The sequence below is a fragment of the Clinocottus analis genome, unplaced genomic scaffold (genome assembly GCF_023055335.1).
Source record: "Clinocottus analis isolate CAN_PGR_092001 unplaced genomic scaffold, fCliAna1.0.p SCAF_15, whole genome shotgun sequence".
NCBI lineage: Eukaryota > Metazoa > Chordata > Actinopteri > Perciformes > Cottidae > Clinocottus > Clinocottus analis.
In genome coordinates this window covers 3,349,059-3,376,709 of record NW_027175876.1, presented here as the reverse complement: position 1 = coordinate 3,376,709, position 27,651 = coordinate 3,349,059, and the positions used below count along the sequence as shown (strand labels likewise).

General features: G+C 42.8%; 3 protein-coding genes across 4 annotated transcripts; 2 read left to right on the top strand and 1 right to left on the bottom strand.

The window, feature by feature from the left end:
- Positions 1–265: 265 nt before the first annotated feature.
- pgm3 (phosphoglucomutase 3) lies at positions 266–14,179 on the bottom strand. The gene is made up of 14 exons (XM_068576527.1): positions 14,107–14,179; positions 5,164–5,320; positions 4,251–4,459; positions 3,776–3,960; positions 3,529–3,596; positions 3,292–3,425; positions 3,002–3,197; positions 2,501–2,658; positions 2,334–2,417; positions 2,154–2,252; positions 1,864–1,983; positions 1,640–1,762; positions 987–1,160; positions 266–904 (listed from the first exon to the last, which is right to left on the bottom strand). Exons 3-14 carry the CDS (start codon positions 4,455–4,457, stop codon positions 815–817), a joined length of 1,638 nt encoding a protein of 545 aa, XP_068432628.1. The 5' UTR covers positions 4,458–4,459; positions 5,164–5,320; positions 14,107–14,179; the 3' UTR covers positions 266–814.
- On the top strand, positions 5,811–27,651 carry LOC137785373 (clathrin coat assembly protein AP180-like). Its single transcript, XM_068576531.1, has 23 exons — positions 5,811–6,432; positions 6,552–6,850; positions 11,696–11,838; positions 12,236–12,311; positions 12,774–12,876; positions 13,033–13,126; positions 13,238–13,349; positions 13,446–13,552; positions 13,674–13,715; positions 14,225–14,298; positions 14,498–14,503; positions 14,671–14,683; positions 14,779–14,903; positions 15,321–15,394; positions 15,570–15,584; positions 16,177–16,347; positions 18,128–18,226; positions 21,276–21,341; positions 23,525–23,611; positions 24,281–24,342; positions 25,379–25,456; positions 25,541–25,653; positions 26,075–27,651. The coding sequence occupies exons 2-22, from the start codon at positions 6,721–6,723 to the stop codon at positions 25,625–25,627; spliced, it is 1,764 nt and encodes a 587-aa protein (XP_068432632.1). The 5' UTR covers positions 5,811–6,432; positions 6,552–6,720; the 3' UTR covers positions 25,628–25,653; positions 26,075–27,651.
- LOC137785371 (clathrin coat assembly protein AP180) lies at positions 18,716–21,290 on the top strand. Of its 2 annotated transcripts, XM_068576530.1 has the most exons (4): positions 18,716–20,073; positions 20,331–20,405; positions 20,726–20,812; positions 21,157–21,290. In XM_068576530.1, exons 1-4 carry the CDS (start codon positions 19,761–19,763, stop codon positions 21,159–21,161), a joined length of 480 nt encoding a protein of 159 aa, XP_068432631.1. In that variant the 5' UTR covers positions 18,716–19,760; the 3' UTR covers positions 21,162–21,290. The 2 variants fall into 2 exon arrangements, with proteins under 2 accessions (XP_068432631.1, XP_068432630.1); XM_068576529.1 differs by having other exon boundaries at positions 20,726–21,258.

The following is a 27,651-nucleotide window of genomic DNA, read 5'->3' as shown; positions in this document are numbered from 1 at the left end:
CTTGTGCTATTTAAGCCACCGTAACACCAGGAATACACAGTCATTTATTTTCATGTGTGCGGCTCACTCGGCGGATGAGGGCTCCATTGACCGCAGTTCTGCTCGGCCTGCTCCTAATTCTCCGTCAGCCTCACTCTGCTTTTCTGCTCATTTAATCCTCGCAAATGTGTCTTTCAAAGTAACAAAATGAACAGAAAGCAATCACAGGAGTGGTTTTCATGTCAATCAAAAGAGACACTTACACAATCAATTAATTTTGTTTCCATTATTTATTTAAACCAACGTAGCAAAGGCTTTCAAACAGACAAGACCACTATCTTCATGTAAACGTGTGATTTGGAATAAATTACATACAGTATCTCGTCAAAATGATTACTTTTAGTAGGAAGTTACATAATAACCAAAAGTTAACCATTGAGGCTTTCTTAATTTGTTAGTGAAGACAATTTACGTTTTAATTATGGCATATATAAAGTAAAGTAGCTTATTTACATGCTTTACAGGCAAATAGCAGCCTTTTTGAAACACAATAACATGTATTGAGAAGCATTACTTAAAGTAGCATACAATCCCCGCATTGTCTCCCACAGTGTGTCCCATATCTTCACAAAGACAGATAAATACCAAGAAGTGAACTAGAGTGAAGTACGAAGTGCAATTAACAGTACCAAATCATTTGGCACCTCACCAAAAAGAAGCAATTTTGATAAATTACAACTTTAGAAATCAATGTTGTCTACTGGGATTGCACTTTTTTTTTTAAAAAAAGCACAGATTGATTAGTCTGTGTTGTGTGATTGTGCGTAAGTGTTTTCTAGTGCAATGGTTTGGGTTCCTCCCCCACTCCGCCGGCGAGACGATACACCGCAAGGCTGACTTCATGTGCAAGGGAGTCGGCGTTCTCCTAAAACACAGACACAATGCTTGTATGGATCACAGGACAAAAGCAAAAGAACAGAAAAATGTCCAAAATAAAAAAGTCTCACCTGTGTGTCTGCCTCGGCGTAAACTCTCACCACGTCCTCAGTGCCGGAGGGTCTCACAAAGGAGCGAGCTCGACTGTACTTCTTCACCAAACTGTCGATGGCCTCCTGAAGTCCTGCTGGGCTCACTGCCCGTCTCTCTGCGTCTGCGGTGTCTATCACCCTGCGGTCCGACACCTGCAGAATTTTTTTTTATAAAAATCAAGCACAGATACAGCTGTCTACGACTTCTTATGCACAGCATCTCCATGTTTAAGGGGCACCGATGGGAGAACAGGTTACATACAAAACATCAAAAGAGGTTAACTTAAAGTAGCTCTGCTCTCCTGGAGTCTTTGAAGGTGTTCTTGAGCGAGACACTGACACCCTACCAGGTCTAGGGTTACTGCAGTCACAGGTACATCAAATTAGAGTACTTTTCTATTGATAATAAAAGGTTGTGAGGGTAGAAAAATACTTATCCGAACAGTTCTTTAAGATGTGAGGATGAAGAAAGAACTAAAGGGCATACTTTTTAATCTAAATTTAACATTTGAAAACAACACATTTTCGCTCAAATTTAAGGACTTTCAAGGTTGGTTTTGTTGCAGAAACTGTAATTCGAAGCATTGGGTTTTTTATACATTATACATTATAATACAATAATGAATGAGTACCTTTACTTTGAGCTGCCGGCTAGGCAGGTCCCTGTAGATGGCGTCCCACTGCTGGATAGTCATTCCCTTGATGGCTAGTATGGCTTCGATAAGCAGCATGTCAGAAATGGCATCACCTACAGTCTTTATAAGATAAAAAACACAGAGTTGACATATCAGAACTGGGAATGACGTTTATAATAATGATACTGCTTTAATGGTTCAGTGTTAGTGTGCACGTCCACCTGGTTGATGACGTTGATGGTGTTCTGCAGCAGGAGAGACGCTCTCTTCCTCTCGTCATTGGTGTTGGAGTCCTCGGCCAGCTGCTGGATCTTCTCTTCAGCTGCCTTACTGAACAACACCTGAACGCAACACAACCATATCATGACACAACACACCATGTTGAGATTTATATGACTAATTCAGTAAAGTCCCCAGACATACTACACTATTGACACATGGAGAATGTATTTTATTTGTGTGCTAGCTTGGTGATTTATGTGATCTGCATTCAGCTTTCTGATCGACTCACAGTTCCATGACCGTTGGCTTCGAAGTACACACCAATATCAAACTCCTGGGCTGCGTGATGAAGGTGCTTCACTCCAGTTTTAGTACACCTCACCACCACCTAAGTCACAAGACAACGTCTGAACTTATTCGTGTCAAAAAAAGTCAACACAGAAACAAAAATAAACCCATTTTTTCTCACCTTCATAGTGTCTTCCAAATAGTTTGTTGAGCTCCCATTAGCATAAGCAGTTTGCACCACTGCTATCTCCAAGTCTAGAGCAGCCTGTATTGAAAGTAACAAACTGTTTACTAAAGGTTTGTGTACACGTGCATATCTATTATTGACGGGTTTGTATTTGGGTATACCTGTGTGAGCAGCTCTTTAAGAAAAGTGCTGATGAGAGTGGCGATTTTATCTCCATCCAGCAGGTGAAACTGTCGTTCAGAGTCAGTGTAGTAGTAAACTATTCGATCAGCGTCACCATCAAAGGAACAGCAACGCTCTCCTGAGTTCATCTTCATGCCTTTACAGGGAGAGAGAAGAGGAGAGAAAAGGGGAGGGAGAAAAAGAGAGATGCAAGATGGAAGCAGGAGAATTAAAAACAGCACCTATCTCTCTTGGTCACATACGTTTATTTGGCACTTCTCTAACAAAAGCTGCATTTACAGGACACAGAACTTGACACAGATGTCATATTAAGAGTGGAAATGCAAGTGTAATTCATAGTAATTACTAATTGTGATAAACAATCTCCATCTTGTGGTCAAATATTGCACCTTTTATTTTGTATAATATATATACTACTGTGTAGTCCCTCTATGTTAGATACTATATATGGTAAGTACATACTAAATGTACAGTCGCACCTGTTGGAGGGTTTTGCTGCACTTTGACAAAGTCCGCCCCACACTGGTGGTTTAGCTTTCCCGTACTGCCGTCGTTGAACAGCGATATGTGCAGCTCCTTCTTCAGGTGACTCTCTATCTCACGCACCTTCAGGGCCCCGATACCATTAGCGCCGTCCACAGAGAGGTGCTTCTGGTCGTCTGTACAGTTGGACGCCTGCCAGAAAGAATAAGATAAGGGGAAACCACACATCATATGTACAGGGTTTGAATGATGTCACCAGAACACACGACTAACCCGGTTTTCTTACGTTCTTTGTGAGCTGAATGAAAGCTTGGGAGAATTTCTTATAGTATCCTTCCTCTGTGGCTTCTCCATATTTACCCTGAGTGTTCTGACAGCAAACCATGTAGTGGAGCTGCGGGGTGGTGACCAAACCATAGTCTGATGGAATTAGTAGAGAGAGTCAGAGGGCAGATACAGAGCCAGATGAAAATATATATATAGAAATTAATACAACTCTAAAAACAAGTTTAATTAACTCCACCTTTGCTGTGACCACCGAGTGCAGAGACCCCATCCAGTGCTGCCTTGGAAAGGCTCACACTGCTGCTTCTATAGTTAGATGACACATGTTTAAGTCTTTTGAAGAGTTAAATAATTAGCCCTCTGGCAACACTAAGGCATAACAAGGCATGAAAAGTCATAAAAGCGTGGGTTATCTTTCTGCACTATTATCTGGATGGCCTTGTGTATCTCTGACATCTAAAATGAGATTAATGAAGATCATATACCTGGTGTCTTTGCCCACAAACACGTCAGCCTCCTGGCTCATGTTTATGGCCTCCTTCTCTATAACGTCCTTCAGAGCAGCGAGCAGTTCTTCCTGCTCAGCGTTGGCCAGCTGGGTGGCGTAGCCCTCCCACGCCGGTGTCACCATCTCCCCCATAGGGTCAACCAGCTTCACCCCGTTGTCCTCCTACACAAGTACAGATATAAAGAGAGACAGGAGGAAGTCGGAAGGGAGGATTATGACTATGACGTGTTTATAGGATTGTTTATGCTGGTAAGATCACATTAAACTTGTCAAGGGAAAGAGAGAGGCTGAACTTGACAATTTTCAATAAAGATTATGAAAAGAAAACAACATAAAGGGGTCAAATATAAGGATAATGCTTGGAATATAAAACCAATAATCTTAAATATCCACAGGGAATATAAACTAAATCATAGATCTATGACGTTAATATGTCCACATGACTTTCTCACCTCAGGGTTGTGTGATGCGGTGACCATCAGGCCAATGGTAGCTTTGGTCTTTTTGGAGCGCAAGGTGGCCAGTAGTCCCATCCTGAACATGATGTGGTCCAGCAGTTTGGCATTGGTCCTAAAACCAGCAGTACCATACTGCAAAACCAGCCCTGCAGGCTTAGGGTGCAGACCTGACTGCTTTAACACGTCCTGGAACTGGGCCATCTCTGAGACACAAGATAAAGACATAACAAACAGATCAGTCAGTGGTGGAAGAAGGGACAAGGTCCAATACAACAATGAATGATCACAAATCCAAGCAATTAAGTGCTTGCTTAATTTACAGTACAGAGGTATTATCGTCAAAACGTAACAATTATTATTTATTTTTTTAAAAAGAAGCTCAAAATCGGGTAAACAATTAGGGAATCGTCAATAAAACATGATTAAAAATATAAATAATGGAGCTATGAACTTGTTATTTGGTCCACATGTTCCTGGGACATGTGAGCTTTGTCATGTGAAGGAAAGGTGTCACTTCAATGGTAAAAACCCTGTGTGACCCTCTGTCACTAACGCCTGGTGAAAACCATGCTCGTATGTGAGGAGCAACTCAGACAAAAGCAACACAATGAAAATAAAACACACTCGCTCGGGTCCTCGGGTTAAAACGCCGAGACGACACAACATGTCAAAGGACGAGAGGAGGGCAAAGTTGGCTAAACATTACGGAAGCTGGCTGTCGCGCTTATGAAGTAGAAAAACCAATGAACTGAATCACAACAACTGATTGAGGGAGCAACTTAGATTTACGTGAACAAACTTAACACACAATAACACACAGCAGAGACTGACGCTTCCAGTGCTGAACATAAGAGACACCCCGAAGTTATGAATGAAAGCGCTTTCAGTAGTTTTTGTATTCACTTACTGTGTAGTTTTGGGGTGTTCGGCAGTTTCAGTTTAGTTCCGGGTTCCTCTGGCTGACGACGTGGCTGCGTTCCGCGCACGTCACGTGACGCGCTACGTCACGTAGCGTGCATTTTCTCCACGCACGAATTTTCTCATTACTCTGATGCAGGGACTCCCTGCAACAACACCACAACCAAGATACATCTCAACATCAAATACATATTTTTTTGGTATTTGGATCAAATAAAAATAAAAAAAGCCGTTTGCTTTTAGTGCCGGTTAGTTTCCGGTTCGACCCATTTTAGCCAAAAGGATGAATGAAATTATGAATACTCTATTTTATGGCCCATGTAGCACAAATACGGATGATCTCTGATAGCTCTGGTTTTAACATTATCGTGGCCATTGGCCAAATTAAACCCCCGGATCTATATGCTCTCATATCATATTTGCACAATTAAATGGACTGCTTATATCTTGCAGAACATGTTTTACCTTCAGCATCTGTCACTTTGCACATTGTGCGTGCAAACCTGATGAATATCCCGCATGCAGCAGCAAATAAGCCACAGTCACGCTCGTATATTAACCCCTTTGGCGCATGAGTTTCTTATATTAGTGACTCCCCTTTAAGAGACGTGGGATGCGACGTGTGTCAACCAACCCTGTCCAAGAACCCGCTGGTGGAGGAGAGTCTAGATGGACGTATAGCTAGGCCAAATAAATCAACAAACGACAAGGGGGGAGGAGGAGGAGGAGGCGAAGAAAAAAAAAGGAAATTCCCTTCTGTCTTTGCCTCTTCCCGAGCATCTTGCGCTGCGCAGTGTTGGCGACACCACTGGGGAGCGGTGCGCATTTTCTGTCGATCTGAGGAGTGGACCACAGCGTCATTTCTGGGCCGAAACGGAGAGATTTGAACGGAAAGAAACGCTGCAATCCAAAAAAAACAAGGAGGAAATAACAGTTATTGTCTTATTTTGAAAGCCTTTCTTTTAATGCACTGACGCGGGAGGGAAGCTGAAACCCTCTTCCAAACGGGATATTTGACCGACCTATGGAGTGTTGATTTATCATTTCCCAAGAATATTTTATTGGATCCTCGCTTTCACCGGATTTTTTTTCCTTCTCCATTGGCTTAAATATATATTTTTTAAATAATTGTTGCGGGCTGAGAACACAGCTTGCATTGCCAGTTGTTACGTAACCGAGTGGCATTAGCTGTCCAAGGTGCTGAACAGAACGGTTGGAGCCTACAACGGGACGAGCCGAGGGGAATTCACAACCTTGCGTAAGTCCACTCATGTCACCGCGCATATCGTCAACGTGACCGCGCGATTTGATGCGAAAATAATGTTTATGTAGCGGGTTGTTGAGCTCATTTTGGTGTGCTTTCCTTCGCCCACACAGAAGGTCACAGGCCTGCATCAATCGGAGGAAGTGGGGGAAGAGGAACGCACGGGATTCGCTCACTGAACCACCGGGAAGCAGCCGGGTTGCATTCACACATTTCCTTTTTCTTCATCGTCCCCGCGGTGACACACATTCCTGAGGTGGTCGATTCAAACGGAGAGAGAAAATGTCGGGGCAAACGCTCACGGATCGCATCGCCGCTGCGCAATACCAGCTAACGGGATCAGATATGGCCCGGGCTGTCTGCAAAGCCACCACTCATGAAGTGATGGCGCCCAAGAAAAAGCACCTGGAGTGTAAGTGTAGTCCTTCTTCCTCGTCCCTACTGCACGCGCTGGTCTTACGAGGCCTATTACAAAGCCCAACACACACAACCACTAAGACCACATGCAGGCGTATATAATCATGGCCATGTCGTTTATTAAATTGTCTTAGCTTAAATGGGTGTGGTGCCATGAGGAATTGATGCGGCCATGGCGGTAACCCCTCATGGTGACCTATTGTGGCAGCCTTTAAGTAAAGGTGATGGAAACCCACGGAGAGAGAAAGGAAGAGAAAATGTCATATTTTAAAGCAGAATGACAAGTCATCCTCAGAAGAAGTCCATTTCATTTCCGCAAAAAACACTTCCCTTGACTTCACATTTCAGCTTTACTGTACCAGAAGCCCTGCAGGTCTGGGTAATGAAAGAAGTGCAAGTGTTACACATACTTCATTCAAATGCAAATTCCAAGGTAACGCCGTCTGAAAATGCATAGAGACCTATTTATGTGTCTATCGGTGAGTTTAGGCCATAAAGTCACAGCTGAATAACATTATCAAACCTCACAGCTTCATTGACACATCCCCAGACGACAGCAGGGGCCACCTTATGACAATTTGTGATTAATCACTGTCATTTAGCACAAACAGTGTGTCAGACCAGAGCAGGGGCGCTGCACTGCATACAGATGGCGGGTGGTCTGCACGGTTCCCCGTGTCTTTGCTTTCTGTGCCTGTGTGTGTCTGTGTGTGGTCGCTGGGCAGGTCTGGTCCTGTGTCTTGGGGCAGGACCTTCTATCTTGTGATCCGCTCCCCTGCTGAATAATTGAATAATCAGCCAATGACTGCCTTGCATTATTTACACAGCCAAAGGTGACAATGCTAATGCTAGCAATGCACTAGAGACCATTGCTTTCTCTGTCTGTCTGTCTGTCTCTCTCTCTGCTGTGTCCGTGTGTTTGTTTCCTGTGGGTCTTTAACTTTTGAACTGTTCGGACTTGGACTGTCAAGCTTTGTCCAAACCGCCTCTACTTACCACAAACACTCCAGCCACGTTGAACTATACGTATACATTTCATTTATGAGAGGACACAGCTACACACAGAATATACAGTAGACACTTGCATGGCTTTTTACTCTGAGATTATGCTGTATTCAATTCTAGGGCAATTCAACAAGCTTCTTGTATGTAGGCCATTCAAAAAAAAAAAACTCAACGTTGAGGATACACACACACACGCGCACATACACACACACACACACACACACACACACACACACACACACACACACACACACACAAAAGCCAAGAGGTCGAGCTTATAGGTGGATTTATTCATTTGTCGCGGTGTGATACCAACACAGTTAGTGACCCTCGGGGTGGGCGTGTGTTTGTTGTCGGAGGCGGTGGTGGTGGTGATGGTGCAGTGGAGTTGCCATGGCAACAAATTGAAAGTGTCAGGGGATGGCACTGTTATGACAGAGGGCAATTGTGAGGAGGAAGAGGACAAATGGCGGTCCTGTCATCTGTGGAGTGGAGTGAGACAATCATAATGGCTGTTTATAGAACCAATACACTGATTGTGTGTGTGACAGTGGTCTCGGTGTGTGTGAACAGCCTGATGTGGTTGATGTGATGAGCTTTTGACACACGATCCACCTACAAAATAAAAGTAAAAGTATGCCTATAGCTCTTCTTTTCTTGGCTTTGATGCAAAGGTGTGTTATTTCTTGTGTTTGAATTTCACATATCTGTTTATTTAGTTGTGTACATATGGACGCAGACTGCGGCTATCTACTGTGTCAAACAGTGGATAGTGAAAAGGACACTGGAGGGTGTGGGTTACACGTTTCTAGAGAACATGTGGACCGTGCAAGGTCAACAAAGCGGAGTTCACTCGGCACTAAAGGCAATAGGTTTAGATTAATCTGAGGTCGTGTTGTAAATGTAGGTCATGTAGAAATACTTATTTAGAGGAGTGGAATCAATGTATGGAAAGCGAATGCCCACATATACACGAGTGTAGTTAGATTATGTGACTTGTGTGTATAGAATAGTACGTGTGAGACGCTTTTATTGGAGCCACAGCTGGAATCTCTGGATGTTGAGTCAAATTCAATTAATTGCATGCTCTAAAAGGAATAGTACATCTTTTTGGAAATTGACTTTTATTTGCTTTCTTGCTAAGAGATGAGAAGACCACAGCACTCTGCTATCTGTCTGGTAAATATGAAATTACAGCTTGCAGCTGGTTAGCTTAGTATAAAGACTGGAAACAGCTAGCTCGGCTCAATCTGAAGGTAACGAAATCCCCAAACCAGCACCTCTAAAGCTTATTAATCAACACATGGCATCTTTTCCATTTAGTCCAAACAAAAACCAAAGTGTAAAAACGACAAGCTGTTTTTTTTTTTAACAAGAGATGTTATGTCCTTGACTTTTTCTTTATGGGAGATGTAGCTTCCCGATGTCTTCATGTCATCAATGTGAGTCTTATTGGTGGTCACTGTTACTGAGTGAGTTCTGCATAATGTATTCTGGAATATTCCGGCTACCACTAGAGTGGTTTGATGTGCAACTATAAAAACTAGGACCGCGGACACAGATGAAGACACACTCACACAGCATGAGGCCTTGGTTCATTCTCAGAGCTCTCCTCTGGGCCGTGGATTATCGTCTCGTCTTTATTTAGCTCAGTCAATCCTCATTAGACACACACACACACACACACTCGCATGTCAATATGTGTTTGTTTCAGGTTATCATACTATAACAAAATACATGGATTCTATCCATATATAAGAAAGGCCTGTTAAACAACATACATCAGATATAATAACATACATGCATAATTATTATTGAGTAATATGAGCAGATAGTAGTAGTGGATGGCGCTGTGTCCATCATGCTAGTATGAATAATAACTTGTAGTTGTGCCAGGGACATGATAATGTTACATAATCATATTTCAGCCTTTGTGGGCCATTTCTGTGTGTGTGTGTGTGTGTGTGTGTGTGTGTTTGTGTGTGTTTGTGTGTCATTTGAAAAGGCTGCAGGGAGATGTAATCTTCAGCTATTTCACAGAGAAGTTAAACCAAATGAGGGGGAAGAATGCAAAAAAAAACAGGAGGATGTAAGAGTAGAGGAGGAAATAAAAGCTCTAATGTGGGGGTCTTCAAGATTATATTGCCTACTACATTTATGTGCAAGGAAGATAATTAAATAAACCTAGATCATTACACTGACTGACGGCACTGGCGACAATATGCTGAGACGTGGTGAGCGCTGTGTGAAACAGGCGGTGTCAAGACAGGTGTGTATGTGTGTATGTGTGCAGCACGGGGGATGGGCAGTGAGACAGCAACCGTAGAATGACCAGTGATTAGCAATAATCTGTTCAGGAGCCCCCCCCGGCCACCCCAACCCCCAACCCCTCTGTCCAATCTGCCAGCCTGTGATGACCTTGAGCGGCCTCCCTGCTCCAACTCTTCATTTCTTACACGTTCTTGCGTACAGTCGTGCTGCTCAACCGACTCCCTGCTGTTCTCTCCTCTTCGCTCTTTCTCGTCTTTGCTGCGCCCCTCTCGCCCCTCCCCTTTTGCTTTATTTTTAGTCTACAGTTTTGGTGTCTACCTACTCAAGCCAAGGCCAATATAAATGTCAATAACACGGCCTTCAACACCTTCTATTATCAGAGGGGCCCTGCCAATATTTGCTGCATTCCTCTCTGGCACTCGGTTACACTCAGACCTCTCCTTGTTTCTCCACTGTCACTGTTAGGGGGATGGACTAAAAAATAGATTGTACCCTTAACAAACGCAATATGTGCCCCTGTATTTATGTGTCAGGCATGTCAAACATGTATCAGGGCCTTTACGAGTGCTGCGTGATTGACAAACGTTCTGCAATATATCCCATTAGCAAAATAGCATCTATCCTTTGTTTCTAAAGTGTTGCTTCCTCTGCCTGAACAAATCCTCTCACTCTCTTCATATTTGCATGTTTTTTCTGCGGCCATCTGTCTGCCTCTTTCTCTCTATCTATCTATTTAAGAAGAAACTCACACACAAAACAAAGAATGAATCAAATGTTAGATATGATGATCAAATAAAACATTTTGTGTGTGTGTGTGTGTGTGTTTTGTGTCAAAAGGAAAAGAATCAAAATGGTGTTGTTATTTCTTTGGTTCCAGCTTCTCACATGTGAGGATTTGCTGCTCCTCTTTGTCTTATATGATATGAATTTAATATATTTTGGTTTTCGACTGGCGTTTTATGTCAAGGCCTCGGTGTTAAATACCAGTTAAACACATATTTGTATAGAATAAACTTGTTCTTGAACTAATGTTCTCAGCAGGAAACAAATGAGAGAAGTTAGTCACTGTCCGCAATGACGCATTTGTCCCTGAGAAGTATGAGAGTTTAGCAGAAAATACTTATATTCCACCTTGTCCTGATGCAGAGGACCAGACACTGTTGGACCACTACTCTCTCTCTGAACTGGCATCCAGGGAGAGGTGCTGACGAAGCATTATTCTGTCTTTTTGCCTTGTCAGTGTGCATGTGCTCGCATATGTGTGTGTGGGCGCGTGCACCAACACCCATTTGTATGTACATCAGGTCTTTCTCTTGGCTTAATATTCTCATGGGTGTCTGGAGCAGCTCTGCAGTGAACACTGAGCCTGCCCACTTCATCAAACTTTAATCAGTTCTGTTTAAATTGTGTAGACATTTGTCTAAGACTAAACCACCAGTGGCTCCCCTCTTAAGTGCACACCCTGTATGACATTTCCACTTCTAGAAAATTACTTCACGTCATCGGACCTCCGTTTTTCACACAGTGTCATTGATGGAAATGTTTCTTTGCGGTTGCGTTGCAGACCTGGTGTCAGCCACCAACACCACCAACGTGAACATCCCTCAGATGGCTGACACACTGTTTGAGCGAGCCACCAACGCCAGCTGGGTGGTCGTCTTCAAGGCCCTCGTCACCAGTCATCACATATGTGTCCACGGCAACGAGGTTAGACCCAGCAAGACCAATTAGTGCAATTCAGTTCAAGCTTAAATCCAGAGATATATTAATTTTTGGATGTTTCTTGGGAATAAATGATGGAAGAATGGATTTGGCCATTCAACTTCAAGATCAAATGTATAATAAATGTATTGATAATTAACTTGTGAGTGCTTAGAGGGTTGTGTGTAATGTTGAGACGAGCTAGACAAGCACAGACTTTGACCACATATCCTCAAAGTAACGAACACAGTCCTGTGAATAGAATAAAATGCCATTTAGAAATGTGAAGAAAGTTTCTAAATGCAGGTGTTGATGTGTGTTGTTGTCGTGTTTAGCTTTAACCTCATTTCTTTCCACCATTTCCCTTGATGATGGATTAATGTTTATGATTTATTTTCCTCAGCGGTTCATTCAGTACTTGGCTTCCAGGACCTCCCTGTTTAACCTCAGCAACTTTATCGACAAAACCGGCTCTCACGGTAAGAACAATATAACAGTACCTGGAAAATAAAACAAACTTTTAATCTGCAACCTCAATTAAGGTGCTGAAGAACGTAAAGTGCATGATGACCATTGTGTTTGAAATGTTGTCCATGTGGGATATCTTCTCAGCTTCTTGTGCAGTTAACTGTTACCGGCAAAGTATTTATCAATGTAGCTATGGTCAGATAATTGAATTTCACAAAACTGCATGAAATATGTAGCATTATTTTTCAGCTTTTAACGACAAAGGAACATATTAGTGGAAAGTCCTTTCCAACTACATTGCACCTTCTCAAGAGTCTTACATTACTTTTCTGCAAGAAGCCACTTGTCAGCCCAGTTTGAAGAAATATTTTCGTTTTCCCTTTTTGCCGAGGAAAACATGTTTCTCATCATTTCTAGCAGAAAAGCAAAATGAATGAACCATGTCTGCTTTGTGGCATAAATTCCCTGTTTAGGCTATGACATGTCCACATTCATCAGACGGTATGGACGATACCTGAACGAGAAAGCCTTCGCCTACCGCCAGATGGCTTTTGACTTCACCAGAGTCAAGAAAGGGTAAGTCAAACATGGCGTTCACAGATGCTGTGCTTATAGAACATTGTTTAGTCATTGCTCTACTTTCTACCATCCAGGCTTTTTAAAGAAAATGTATCTGTGCAATGGCTGTTCTCATCCCTGTGGAGCATCTTATGACGTGTTTTATTCTTCCAGTGCTGATGGTGTGATGAGGACCATGACCACTGAGAAGCTGTTGAAAGGCATGCCTGTCCTGCAAACTCAGATTGACACACTCCTGGAGTTTGATGTGAGTCAGACTTTGATCTGAACTTCTTTAACAGTATCACCGTGCAGCAACAGCACCCAGAGGGTTTTTCCCAGGTCTTCCAGTTTTCACACGCTCTCTCTCTTTTCTCAGATTCATCCCAAGGAGCTTAACAACGGGATCATCAATGCTGCATTCCTGATTCTCTTCAAGGACCTGGTCAAACTGTTTGCGTCCTATAATGACGGAGTCATCAACCTATTAGGTCAGTAGTCCGGATTGTATCTTTCACTTGGCATCCTCAAAGTTCAAACACGTGCACCGCGGGGAAACTGAACCTGTGAACTTCTTGTTTTCGCAGAGAAATACTTCAAGATGAAGAAGAGCGACTGTAAGGAGGCCTTGGAGATCTACAAGAGGTTCCTGACCAGGGTGACGAAGATTGGGGAATTCCTGAAGCTGGCCGAGGTAAGAGGCGACCAATGGCCCTTAAAACCGCCTTCATGATGATGAGCGGACATCTTGACAAAGTAGAGTGGGGACTGTGAAGTGTGTTCACGCAGATTTTAAACTCTTCTTCCTTCAACAGACCGTCGGAGTTGACAAAAACGACATTCCTGACATCAACTACGTGAGTTAAAAGAGATTTAAATGTTGTTTTTTTTCCTGAAAGAATTGCGACCAAGAATGGAATACACATGAATACCACTCATCCCACCGCACACACACAGAAACACCCACGACTCACCCACCATAAATCTCCCCACCCAGTGTCTCCACCCGGGGGTAGTAGTGGATCTAGCAGACTCAGATGACGAAGACTGTCTTTTTACACCCCTCGAGGACCCGGTAACCACAGAAACACAGGGTGTCCTGGCAGTGTGCCTGTTTACAGGATGAAGTGTGGGCATGTTGATCCTAATTGAATCTCAGACACACAAATTATGAGTGTCTGTGTGTGTGTGTGTGTGTGTGTGTGTTTATACATGCATATGTGGGTGTTGCAGTGAGATTTGTCACACCTGTCTTTCTTTCTTTTTTCAACTTGGACTTGCACCGCCTGTCACCACATTGTGGGACACAAGTAGAAAAGGTTATGTATTGACTACTCCACTTTCGATATTTCTTTTTTTTTGTCAGGCTCCCAGCAGTATCCTAGAGAGTCTAGAAACACACATGAACGGTTTGGAAGATGTGAAAGGTGGAAAGAAGGGGTAAGTCACCTTCAGATTGGATGCTTTGTTTGTCACAAAACAACTAAAGTAGAATTAGTTAAGATCTCATTGTAATTCCATTCAAACAAACATAGATGACCAAGAAAAATGGTGGTAGAAACAGGCCAAACCAAGTACTATAATTCTAATTCTAATCACCTCTCTTTTATTCCTCTTTATGTTCATCTGGAATCAACAGTGAAGGGTGAGCATTTCCTGTCAAAATGTGCACATTTTTTTTGTACTGTCATGATCGCGTATAGCGCAATGTGTCCTGCATATTTGATCTTGAGATTTGCATACCTTTAAAAATAGACCCATCACTCTGTGTCTCAAGAACTAATGACTCCTTCTACTCTGTCATCCTTTCAGGTCTCCAACAAAGGTGAGGTCCACATTAAAAAAAACAGTCGGTACCTTTAGTGAGTCCTTCCAGTCTGATGCACCACTGAAAACGGGGCTTCTCTGTCCATCTTTCAGGGGTCTCCGACGAACAACGTGTCTCCAACATCGACTCCAGCCAAATCTTCAAATGCTGTTCCAACGCTGCAGCCTCCTCCAGGGGAGACTGCTGCCGCCGCCGCTGCTGCTGAGCCAGCTGAAGAGTGAGTGTCTGTAAACTCGGTGACCTCTCCTCTGCCTTTTTGAGATTCTGAACGCTTGGCTATAAATGGCTGTTGCAACCTTTGAAAACTGGACTTAGGAGCTCATTTTTGCAGTGATTATTTGGACTGGGAGTAGTAGACAAACCCTACAAATTCATATTTTTAATCATACTAGGATTGTGTCTCAAACTGTTGGATTGATTGCCGTGAAATTTGCGACGGTCATTCATTAGTTGAGCTTCTCTTTAGCCCCTGTCAGCAAATGTTAAAAATCGGCAAGTACAGCCGCACTGAATGGCTGAAGACATTTAAACATGTTAGTGTCTGATGATAATGTTCTTTCTGCAAAAGAGCAAATGTAAAAGAATTACCTTCCGCAAAGGACGATAAACTGAATGTTTCCATCTCATTCTCCAGTTCCTTGTTGGACCTGGATCCACTGTCCTCCTCGGGTCCGTCAGGACAATCAGCTGCCCCCACATCTTGGGGAGGTAAGTGCTGGTTCATCTGAAATAATTTAAATCCGCATTATAGCGTTATATAACAGTGTATCAAGCCACAATATAAGTAATCTATTTTCTTTAAGTAAGCTGTCAAAATCAGTTTTTGCTCCGGTATGAACTAACATCTATTTTCGTTGTTCTCTTTTTTCTTTTGCTTCCATAGATCTTCTTGGATCAGGTGAGTGTCCACTTCACCTCCAGCCTCTAGTCTAGACTTAGTCCTAAATCCTCCTCCAGGACACCTCAACGTCATTGACTTTCTGAACAAAGTGGCATTGAAGTGACCTGGAAGCAACGTTAATGTTTTAATGCAACTTAAACATCGACCTATAGATAGACTATTATGTACAACTGTCACATGTTTACCTCCCTGTTTGTCTCCTCAAGCTGTTCTCTTTAGTAGTTTCTTTGTTTCTCTCTGCCTTCTCTCTCCCTTCCCTCCACATACTCCATTGTCTGTTTTTGGTTTACAACGGGGGCTATTTCGGTTGTTTGTTTTTTTATTTGTTGGTTATGACCGGATGGTGTTGGATAATTTAACTTTAATTTGGTTTACATTTGGATTTTACTTTGCTTGGTTTTAACACCCAAATTTTCTTAATTGGCTTTGATTTGAATCGGACCTTTGTTTTGGATTGCTTTTGTTCACTGTTCAACGGTGACCCAACTGGTTATTTTGGTTGCTCTTTTGGGGTTTATTTTGGTTGCTCTTTTGGGGTTTATTTTGGTACCTTTTTTGGGGATTTCGAACACCCCGTTGGTACTCGCAGAAATGGGCGATTCCTTGCTATCTGAACCCACCCTCACGGCAGAGCCAGCCCCCTCCTCTGCAGCAGCAACGCCCACTCCTGCAGCGGCAGAGCCCGGAGTCTCTCTAGCTCCTCCCACTAGCACAGCAGCCGCCACCTCCCCTGGCGCCGCCAATATGGATCTGTTGGGAGGTCAGTGGGCTTCCAGAAAATTCTCTACGAAAGAATCACTCTGGGAAGCTCAACCCTAAAAACTATCACGCAAATATGATAACACAACAACTGCATGCTGACACACACACACACACACACACACACACACATAGTATGTAGACAGAACCTTGCTGTCCTTGATATCACTGATATTGTCTGTATTCTGCTAACGACGTTGCATCATAAAAAACAATCAAGTCCCAATGATGCATTGATGCACACCTCCATCATTTTCAGCTATCAACTGCCTAGTATGCCTACAAACGTATTTAATGTCAAATAAATACATTATTTGGAAATAAATAAGCATATGAATAAATTGTGCAAAATCTATAAATTAAGAGAAAATGTTGTTTTAGTTGATCATAGACATTTTTTTATATAAAATATACCTTTTTTTTAATATAAAATATACTTTTTCAGATTGTTACTTTTTTTGTGACAGTCTTGTTGTCAACAACCCGCCCCCTCACCTCTAAGCCAATCACATGCCTCCACCGTCTACAACTGCTCCCAGATTTAGCCGGTTAGCTCCTGTTAGCTAACGCAACAACAATGTCAAAGTTATTCGGAACCAACAAACTGAAGTCTGCTGATGGAAATACTTACAATTACTTCAGGCCTGTCTCATCCAACATCCAATATCTACGAGAAATAATGTGCCGTAATTCTTAGATAGCTCACAACATTTTTCCGTATGTTATCCAAGTAATCTTGATTGAGGAGGTATAAATCGCACAATTGGGCGGGCAGAGCGGGAGGTGGATAATTCCAATAAACAGCGATCTTACCCAAACAACAATCTTTATTTTGAGCAGAAATTGACACGTACTGAGAAACAAAACACCGCCCTGGCTAAACAGCTGGCGGTTCCCATTAGCATTCAAGCTAACTGACTAACTTAGCCACAAATTGGTAGTTCTTCAGTTTCAAGATTCAAGATTTAAGAACCTCACTCAAGAGAGGAAGTGTAATGGTGATTGGCTAAAAAGGTGAGAAGGCTGTGATGACGCGGCTGTCATGAAAACTAAGATTATAAAATAGAATTCAGTGTGAATTCAAACCATATAGGTAAAACTTTTGAAAAAAGGGCAAAAAAACTGTACTGTGAAAACAACTTATTGTTTCAATAATGTATTAAATGTCATAATTAATGGTCCATTTATAAGTTTGACACAATGTATTCCTCTGATTATTTTTATTTCATAATTATTTATTTTTCTAATAATGACCACTTTGTGGCTCCATACCAAATAGAGCATGCAGGATGATACTACATGAACAACAGACAATCTCACTTTCTCTTTTGCACACACATGCACACACACACAGACACACACGGCTTGCACGTAAACGTACTGCTACATTCATTCTCCACACGCGTCCTGTTTGATAGGCAGACATGCTTTTCTTTGATCTCAGTGAAAAGCAATTCTATCAAACCCTGTCACGTGGCTACAGCTACAGATGGCAGCTGTAACACTTGTAGATTTTAGGCTTAGTAGATTAACCCTTGCTGTAGTGCCTCCTGTCTGTATTCCCATTTGTCCATTCACCTGTCAGTCATTAATGTCCTATATCAATGCGGCAAGCGACCACGTTTTACAGCTGAAAACGTAGCATCACAACCAGTGAGCGTACCTCTTTTTTCCTCCTCATGTTTCTTGACTTCTGCTTTTCTCTTTTCATCTCTACTTCTTCACCTGTCTCTGTCTCTCTGGGCGTCTCCGTCCTCTACTGGGGTTTGCGTGAACCCCAGACGCCTTTTCAACACCTGCTCCTGCCAACGAGGCCCCCGCGGCAGCCGCTGAAGGCGGGGCCGCCGCCACGTCCGCCCCCGCTGCCAACGCCGGAGCTGGTGGGTGACAGAACGTTTGTCTGTGCGTCTGTTTGTTTGTGTGAGTGAGTGAGTCAGTGGTGGAAAGTAACTCAGGACAGAAGTGTATCCTGTAAGTATACACAGTACTTACAATTGAATTAGCTCAACACGGCTGTTTCTTTACTCCACTGTTTTCTTTTTCAAAAGAAAATGTAAAAGAATCATGAAAGAATCGTTAACCACATACGTAAAATTTAAATCAATTAAGAGGCCTTCACTTTTTCACAATATGCTATTACAACTCAAAATCAGAGGATACTTACCAGAATGTATTCAAAATGGCCACCAGGAATTTACATGCTGTAATGCATGGTCACATGGTTTCGGGACAAACCATTTTTTTTGTGGCATGGGGGAATTCTGTTCATAACACAGTTGATCAAGTTGTTTGGGGACACAGAGACACATTTATTGGATTTTCATGTGAAATAAAATTAATAAAAATATTTAATGCAGTATTAACATTAAATATATATATATATATATATATATATATATATATATATATATATATATATATATAAAATTCTAACTTTAATGTTTTATAAAACTTATTTTGAACCCAAAACCCACTCATTTAAAAGCATTAGCATGGTTTTCCGGTAATCACTTAAATATAATATTTTATATTTGTATTATTACTTCAAGGAGCCGTCTATTTCTTGGCATCTAGCGGTGGGTCTGAATACCTATCCACTCACTCCTCACTTTTCAAACATATCGGATAGCCTACAGTGGCCTTCAGGTAAATTAAAAACTCATCAGGCCTGCTCTAAAATGTTGGGTTTGTTCGTTTTGGGCGACTGTAAAAACATGTTGGAGCAAAATGATGGACTCTGTAAAAGAGGACCAGCTCCCCATGTAGATATAAACTGCTCAAGTTAACAAAAACTAAACGATTCTTAGTCATAGGTGAAGCACTACTACTTATGAATAGCTTATTATATTGAGTTTATGGCAATAAATCCCCCACAATCAGACACACTGATCTTTTTAATGAAGGATCTCAGTGCTCTTCCCACCACTGGTTTGAGTGCCGTGGCTGTGAATGTACAGATGTTTCATAACAGACCTGGTTGTGTCGGCGTGTACGTGTGAACTTCTGGTTCTTTAAGGCTCAATTCTTCGTGTCGGGACAGTAGGCGTCCATTGCTGCTGGTGTCTGGACAGTACTATTGTTGTTATGGATGGAGGACAATGCTCTTGTCTCTTTTCTTTTTGGCATCTGATTTGTGCATTTCCTGTTCTGGAGAAGGTTTTTAGTTCTAGTTAAAGTTGCGGGTTTGTTCCTCTGGTTATTACACGTTGAAGGTGTTTCATATTCACTTCATTTGTTTCTCATGTTTTCCATCACAGATGCTATTTTTAGCAGGAGTGTGTTGGAGCGCTGCACATTCTCTCCTTTAATTCCTCTCAGAGTCTTTTTCTCTTTAGCTTCCATGTTTATAGCAGTATTTTCATCATCATCATCAAGATCATCATCATTACATAAAACGTGTCTATTCTGTGCTGTATGACTAACATCGTCCCTTCCTATTCACGTGTTACATTTCTTCCTCACCCCACTTCTTCCCCAAAAGACCCCTTTGCTCCCCCAGACGGCAGCACCGACGCAGCGTCTTCAGGTCTAGACCTTTTCGGCATGATGACAGTGGAGAATAATAATCTGGGTAGTTCGCTGGATGCCTGTTTTAGCTCTGTGGTGCCCCAGCCTCCCCCTTCCCCTTCCCCATCACCGCTCTTCACCTCCGCATCCAGCGCCATCACCACCACCGCAACCATCTCAGCTCCCAGCGCCGCCAACCCTGCGACTGACCTTTTCAGCGGTAAATGTTAGAGATGTGTGCGATCCGGTATTAATCTCAAGAGCCGTGTGCTCTTTTTTTAAAATATTGATTAGCATCCTCCATCTTCTTCTCACTGTTGTTCTTCTTCATTGGTGTCATCTCACTAATGTGCACATATTGAAAGCCTTTTTTGCTTTTTCCCGCTGGCTGCCGTGTGTGAGTCAGCGCATCCGCACCCATTTTAAAGTGTTTGAGCGTTTTAATATTCCTGTCTCTGGGTGTGCATGTGTTCCTAGATCTCTTTGATTCCATGCCAGACACGAGCATCACCAAAGCAGACCCCGCTCCCAGTGTTGACTTGTTTACAGCAGGTACCCCATTGCACCGACTCTGCCGTGTCTCATGCGCTCTCCCCTCTCATATCCTGTCCTGCCGTGTCTGTTTTTCAGCTTTGTACTTGGCTTTGATTAGGAAAGGGCAAGAAAAGGAAATGAGATGGCTGTCTAAGGGGTCAGCTAAAAGCTATTGAGCTGTCGGAAATGTTTCACACTTACTTTCCCATTCCAGCATGTGCACGGCGTGCACTGCAGTTGAATAAATGTGCATTATAATCAGTCACAGGAAATAGTGTGTGTGTGTGTGTTTGTGTGAGAGTGTGTTTGGGCTCTAAACACCATCTCCACCTCCCCAGCGGATGTGTTCAGCTCCCCTGCCCCCGTCCTCTCCTCCGCACCCCCACCCAAAATTGGCACGGGAGCCATCATGAACCTGTTTGGTGGTGGGTAACCTCACATCTCTGCCTGGACTCACTCTGCCCTCCCGCGTTCGTGAATGCATCATCAGAGAAGAAGAGTAGAATCTGGGAAACATCCGATGAAACGACTAATATGTATATTAGGCTTCGTAAATGGTCAGAAATACTGGGAGGAAATTGTGTTGAAACTCATATAAATGTAGTAACAGTGGGGACTTTTATGGCTCAATCATGAAAGTAGTGACTGTCAAATGAGTGTGTGAGACGTGTTCATACGGGTGTGTGCTTCCTGGTTTCTTTATATATACATGTAACGTATGCGTTCGGCCTTCCTATCTAACTCTAAGCACTTTGTTTGGCATTACCAGCATGAAGCCGAAGGCTGACTATTACCCCTTCTTTGCCTTTATGCTGCGATGGGAACGGCTCATCTACCTACTTTGACCTGGCATGGTATGGTATGCTATATTTTGATTTGACCTGCCAGAGTCCGCAGGAGGAGATGCCACAGCCGCTGCTGCTCCCGCTGCGCCCGGTGCCGAGCTCATGTCAGGTAAAATAAAGAAGATGTATATATTTGATATGTCATTCTGCATGAAGAGTGTGAAGGGAATACAGTTACAGACATTTAACAGAAATGGATTTTTGTGTGTGAAATGTCTGCAATGTATTTTCATATGTTGATATTCCCTTGTGCTGTAGCCATGGATGGATTACATAACGGGTTTACAGAGCACAGACCAAAGGGTCAGGGGGGCCAGGGTCCATGTATGAGGTGTATGAGTCTTTTCATATGCAGTGTCTTTTAACCAAATGCAGGATCCAACACATTATACTGACGCTTCAGTGGCACATCAGTCAATGCATTTAAATCGATAAAAATGGGAAAAATATATCCTTTATCTTCGCCTTTATGTGACGGTTTCTTACATTTTGTATTGTGAGGTTCTTCTTCTCCAGTGTGAACTGAATATTGAAGCTCAGATGGTTTTTTTTGTTAAACGAAAACAGCAGAACCTGATAGCTTTGAGACACCTGCAAAAATGTTGTTGAAAGAGGAACAATATGGTTTGTTTGTTCATTCTGGGAGGGAGGGATTTAGAGAGGGAGGGTGCTCAGGGGCCCATTGCCTGATAATCCATTCATGGTTATAGCTGTTGTTAATTCTCTTGTAATTGCATGATGGCTTGGTATTGCCCTTACATTTTTGTGCACTTTACAGCAACTTTATTGACATCTTCCTTTCAACCGTTTACTTGTTTGCCTGGAAACATGGCTGTTACTGTTACAGTCACTGTTTCTATTAACTCTGGTAATGGTTAATGAAATGGTTTGCTGTTAGCTAATCTACATTTGTGTTATTATTATTATAATTATTCGTCGAGTATTACACTGAATACCTCATTGTTATTCAGTTAAAAGCTCAGGTGTGATTATTTCTTTTTGTCATTGGTTCAGTATCAAAGCAAAGAGAGATTCAAACTATAAGTCCATTTGTGGTTATGTTCAACGTCGTCATTGCATCATCTCATTTGCATAGCACTACTCAGGTCATTAGTCTGGGAGAGGTGGGGCGGGGGGAATTCCTCCGATCTTTTGCACACTTCTGTCCAAAATGATGGGTAACTGTGGTAACTGTTGCCGTGGCAACATAAACCCTCACCTGGGTACCCAGTCATTTCCTGTCCAGTGCCATCGGTCTTCATAATGTATAACTGACGGTCTGCAATACTACTGCTTTCAAGCTTAACTCCTGTCTCCCCCTCTCTTTCTATCATTCATGCAATAAACTGGTTTCACTGTCACCCGCTCTTAAAACCTCATTTCTCTCTCTCTCTCTCTTTCTCTCTCTCTCTCTGGCATCTGTGCATTTTACTTTCCTCTCTCTCTCTCTCTCTCTTTCTTTTTTCCTCACTGTCCCCTCTCCATCTGGCTCTTGGGCTGGCTCATTGCTTGCTTCCTGCCATTTGATTGGGTGAGTCTCCTTGCTCTTTAACACGCTAATTTCCCACAGTGCACTGCTGCATTGCAGTGGTGGGGTGCCAGGCAAGCTCAGCTGCACTGTCCCTTCCACCACGAGATGCCTGCCGGTTGCAGAGAGTGTGTGAAAGTAACAGTATTATTTAGTGCTTGTTTAGCTATTAAGCCAGCTTCATTGTAGCTGCAGTGCTTTTGCCCTCATCCTAATTCCATTCCTGCAGCAATCACATTCAGCAAAAGCCTCAAACTAATTCAAATTTACCAACAAGCACTATAAGAATGCATTCTTGACATTGTGCATGTTGTTTTGATGGGCAATGTGCTACTATTTGTCAAAGATATGGTCAAAAATTTGCTTTATATACATACATATGTTTTAAAGTTTGACTAGTTCTTACTTCCTATGCCCAGATTACACGTTACATCATTACATTGGTAGTCAGCAGCCGACCTGACAGATGTCTCCTTTAGCAGATTACACACAGGCTGCAAGAGGCGGCACATTATTTTACATCATCTTAACACACTGAAATTGTCTGTATTACTATTTGCCGTTGATGCAATTACGTTTCTGACTCGATGGCGTCAGCCTGCGCTCCAGCTCCATCCCTGTTGTCATGGAGACATCTATCGGTTGTCATGGTAATCCCCAGGCTGCTGGCGTGATGAGGATCCCTCCGCTTTTGAAAGACGCTAACATCTCCCCACCTCTCCCTCCTTGCCCTTCCCCTCCTTCCCTTTTCCTCCCCTCTGTAGTATTTGATGGACTAGGAGATGTAATGAAGCCCACTTTGACCCCTCAGGCGGGGGATGTTGACACCTCCATGGCCAACATGGCGAGTAGTAAGTAGTCATTTAGACGCTGATTTAAATACGTGGGGCAATACGCTTGTTATTAGTGGGCGTTAGATGAGACGATTGATGCCACCCTCGTGTCTGTCCGCTGGATATGAATGCTTTATTCTCAGCATAAAGACTGGACACAACGGGGGAACAGTTAGTCTGGTTCTTATCAACCGTAACAAAATCTTTCAACTTTATTATGTTCGTCGTGTCACATACATACGTGAAATTCAATCTTTAACCCATCCATAGCAATTGAGGAGCAGTGAGCTGCTCTAAAGTGCCCGGGGAGCAACTGGGGGGTTCAGTGTCTTGCTACAGGACACATTGGCATGCTAACTATGGGGAGACCGGGGATTGAACCATGAACCTTGCGGTCGCAGGACGACCACGCTAAACATGAGCCAGCACATGTTAAAACTTGACATCTGGTTTGTTTAATCCGTACAATAACCAAAGTGTAAAAATGACAGTTCCCCCCCGTTTTATGTCATGATATCGATCTTCTCATCGAAAAAGCTCAAAAAAGTATCTCTGACTTATTGTGTAACCCCTTTACTCACCCGATGTGGTCATTATAATGTCCTTGAATGAAAACAGTGAGTTTGCAGTACCGCCCTCTGTCTCTCTGTCTCTCTCTCTCTCGCTCTCTCTCTCTCTCTCCCTCAGATCTCTCAATGGGAAACCCAGCGGCACCTCAGGTAGCTCCCCCCTGTTGGGGTGCTCCCATGGTAAATGTTGTCTGTGTCTTATAGCATGGAGTGGAGCCGCATGGCAGCGACAGACAGGGCATAGCAGCAATCACAAACATCGCCTTCATCTGGCTCTCCAGGTTCCAGGTCCAATCACAGAGACCGAGGAAACATGAGAAGCTTACGGGGCAGTCAGGAAAAGGAAACAAGACTTATAGCAACCTAAAGTAAACTATACGTTACTGGTGGTTTCACCTGTCATAGAACACATGCACTGGTTGTAAATGTTTGGATGGTCCCAACCAAAGACCAAATCAGCAGATTTAAGTCTGGCTCAAGATTATTTATATTTTACTGGAATAAATACTGGAAAGTGATGAAGTGGCTAATTGTAGTGCCAACATAGGAAACGGCTTCTTCTACTCTTAAGTTTATTTTAAGCCTGTTAATAGTTGAACCGCTTCATTTTCCTTCTTCTGGACATTTTAGTTGTCTTTTTTTTTTAAAAACTGAAATGTCATCTGAAGGCCGCCAGCAACAAGCTTCATCTCTGCTCTCTGGATCAGTGTGCATGTGTAAATCAAGAACTATTATTACTAATTATTAGGTTAAGTAAGGGCTCCTGTTGTGTTGTTTTTGTTGTGTGCCAGTTTTTTTTTTGTCCAAGTTTGGCATGTCTCTCTGTCTCAATAATCATTGTCCTTTTTTGTTAGACTTCTTCTACGCATTGTGTAATTATTTTTTCCTTTTATGTATTGTTTTGCGGTGTGTGTGTTTGTTCGTGTGTGCGTGTCTGTCTTATATGTAGTGTAGTAACATCCCAACACCTCCTCTCCCTCCCCTCCACACCTTTAGACCGTACCCATGGGTGTTCCTCCTTTTATGGGGACTCACCCCAGCTTCCGCATGGTAAGACCACCAGTCCAGTAATGGTTCCAGTAATGCCCCCCAAACCAGTCTGGACATTACTGGACATTTATGGACAATTCCCATTTCCGGCGGCCCTCACACCCAACAAACAGCCGCCATTGTGTCTCACTTTCTCTTTTTTTCCTTCCATCTGTGTCCGTGGAAGGCCGGGGCACCAGGAGCTCCCATGATGCCGATGGCGAGGCCGAGCTTCCCTGCTACCGGAGCGACCCCTGGAGCACCGGTAACACACTCACTCTGAAACGGATTGTACAAAGGTGACGGCTGCTCTGGCCAAAGGAGTGTAAGTGCTAAATTGTGTCTGCAGATGTCTCCCGGAGCGGCCCAGAGCCCCAGGAAGCCACCACCACCGAGGAACGCTCTGGACGACCTGAACATTAAGGACTTCATGTAGACGGACTGACCTGGAAAACCCCCAAGGTACAGGATGTAGAAACAGAACTAAGACAAGATGATTACCGTAAAAGTCGGGTTACAAGCCACTGTAGCAAGCTAGCGCTGCTGCTAGCTCCCCGCTCCACTTGTCACATGCTTACTGTCTTTTTAAAATGAACTTCCATCTTCACAGGAAGTTAGGTATAAGCAACTAATACCACACGTTTAAGAAAAGTGGCTATGTGTAGACTCACAGTTAAATGACTTGACTGAATGATAACGTTTATTTTTAAGTCTCACAGCAGCTGCCTCCTGGACCACAATCCTGTGTTCGACCATTCCACCTCGCTCTTAGCTTTTCTGAATCTCCTTCTTTTTCTTCTCACAGCATCCATCCACCATTGGACTTCAGCTCTATCAAGAGCATTTGTTTTAATCAGGTCTCCTTTTTCTCTGCCTCCTCCAGGTTTGTCATTGTGTCGGGAGCTCTGTGGATGTGGACGGCTGCACTTCCCCCACTGCCTTCCCCTCAGTCACGCCCCAGCCTCGTCAGCCAACCAGCCATTGCATCTATACGATCTTTGCCCTCTGACCTCGTACCCCCCCCTCCCCCCTCCACCCTCTCGCCCTCCTTATCTAATGTTGTAGCACAACTGTGAATGTGAACCCTAGATACCGAAAAAAAAAACTCTGTTTATGTGTGCGTGGGTGTGTGTGTGTGTGTGTGTGTGTGTGTGTGTGTGTGTGTGTGTGTGTGCGTGTGTGTGTGTAATTCAGTGTTAACCTTTACTTAATATACTATGAAAAAAATCACAAAAAAATAATAAATGTGTATTTAGATTCATTCTGCTTTTTCGCATATCAGCTGACTTGGAATGGTGGATAAATGTTGGTTTCTTTGCGCATCTCCCAGACGAGGACTGTGTTGTTAAATGTGGACTGTGTTCGGTGTGTGTAACTTCACTGGCCAACCCCCACTCCCACTCCTCTACCCCTGTTGTCCAAACTAATACTGAGCTATGTTTATGTCATTAAAAACTTGGTTGTACCTCTATATCTGCTTGGCCATTCATCCTCCCATGTCTACTTTCAAGTTTTTGGAGAACAGTTCCAACTGTACCTGAAAACAACTTGCACTGGAAATCTGGATTTATCATCAAACACATGAAATTGTGTTCAGTTTAACTTTTTTGTTCATTCTTTTTCTTATTTTTTTTCTTATTTTTTTTTTTTCGGATCGTATGAAACATGCAAAAAAAAAATTGTGAACTATGTTCAAATTGACTTATGCATTTAAATGATAGATTATACATATTTTCTTTAATCTTTATTTTGAGAGAAAAACAAAATGTATCATATATTTTTAGTTATGTCAAATTATATGGTTGAAAATAATGCAAGTAGACAAATAAATAAATTCCCGCCTTCTTTGTACATACCTCTCAATCTGTAATCAGAGTGCAGTATTGAATGGGAACTTTGCCCCTCTTGCGCCCTCAGCTGGTGTGGAGTGGTACTGCATCGTAGCATGCAACACAGGTCAACCTAGGATGCATTATAATACTCAGAGAGACCTTTCCTGGTCTCGGTCTCCACACAACATGACTAAATGTTAGGGTGGAAACCAAAAGGGACGAGGAGGCACTTGTGTATGTGACTGGGATGTGGCCTCAGTCCTCTTTGGCTGACGCAGCAGCGGTCGGTACATGTGTTCATGTGCCGCCGCTGGAAGTCTTGAGGACTCTTCACTGTAAAGCACTCAAGTATACGCTGGATGTTTTGTGTGTTGTTTATTTCCAAAAGGTGACTGTATCTTAATCCATTGTGGCATTAACGAAGTGTTGGAAGAAAAATAAAGATGACTATGACACAACAAAAAAAAAAAATCAAAAAAATAATGTGGATAAGTAATGTTTGCTAAGTATTCAAATGAAGGCTGTGTTGTTTTTTTTGGAGGTTATTAATGGACGGCATCGTTCTTTCTCCCTCACCCCCACCTGCATGTGAGTCCAAATGAGATGCAATAAAAGACAAATACACTGA

Coding starts and splice junctions, on each gene's coding strand:
- pgm3 (XM_068576527.1), bottom strand. CDS start 4,457: ATGGCCCAGTTCCAGGACGTGTTAAAGCAGTCAGGTCTGCACCCTAAG. Junction 1,763..1,863: donor CCATCAACGTCATCAACCAG/GTGGACGTGCAC, acceptor TATCTTATAAAG/ACTGTAGGTGATGCCATTTC. Junction 1,161..1,639: donor GCCGGCAGCTCAAAGTAAAG/GTACTCATTCAT, acceptor AAAATTCTGCAG/GTGTCGGACCGCAGGGTGAT.
- LOC137785371 (XM_068576529.1), top strand. CDS start 19,761: ATGACTAACATCGTCCCTTCCTATTCACGTGTTACATTTCTTCCTCAC. Junction 20,074..20,330: donor TGCGACTGACCTTTTCAGCG/GTAAATGTTAGA, acceptor ATGTGTTCCTAG/ATCTCTTTGATTCCATGCCA. Junction 20,406..20,725: donor TGTTGACTTGTTTACAGCAG/GTACCCCATTGC, acceptor CCACCTCCCCAG/CGGATGTGTTCAGCTCCCCT.
- LOC137785373 (XM_068576531.1), top strand. CDS start 6,721: ATGTCGGGGCAAACGCTCACGGATCGCATCGCCGCTGCGCAATACCAG. Junction 6,851..11,695: donor CAAGAAAAAGCACCTGGAGT/GTAAGTGTAGTC, acceptor GTTGCGTTGCAG/ACCTGGTGTCAGCCACCAAC. Junction 25,457..25,540: donor GAGCGACCCCTGGAGCACCG/GTAACACACTCA, acceptor TTGTGTCTGCAG/ATGTCTCCCGGAGCGGCCCA.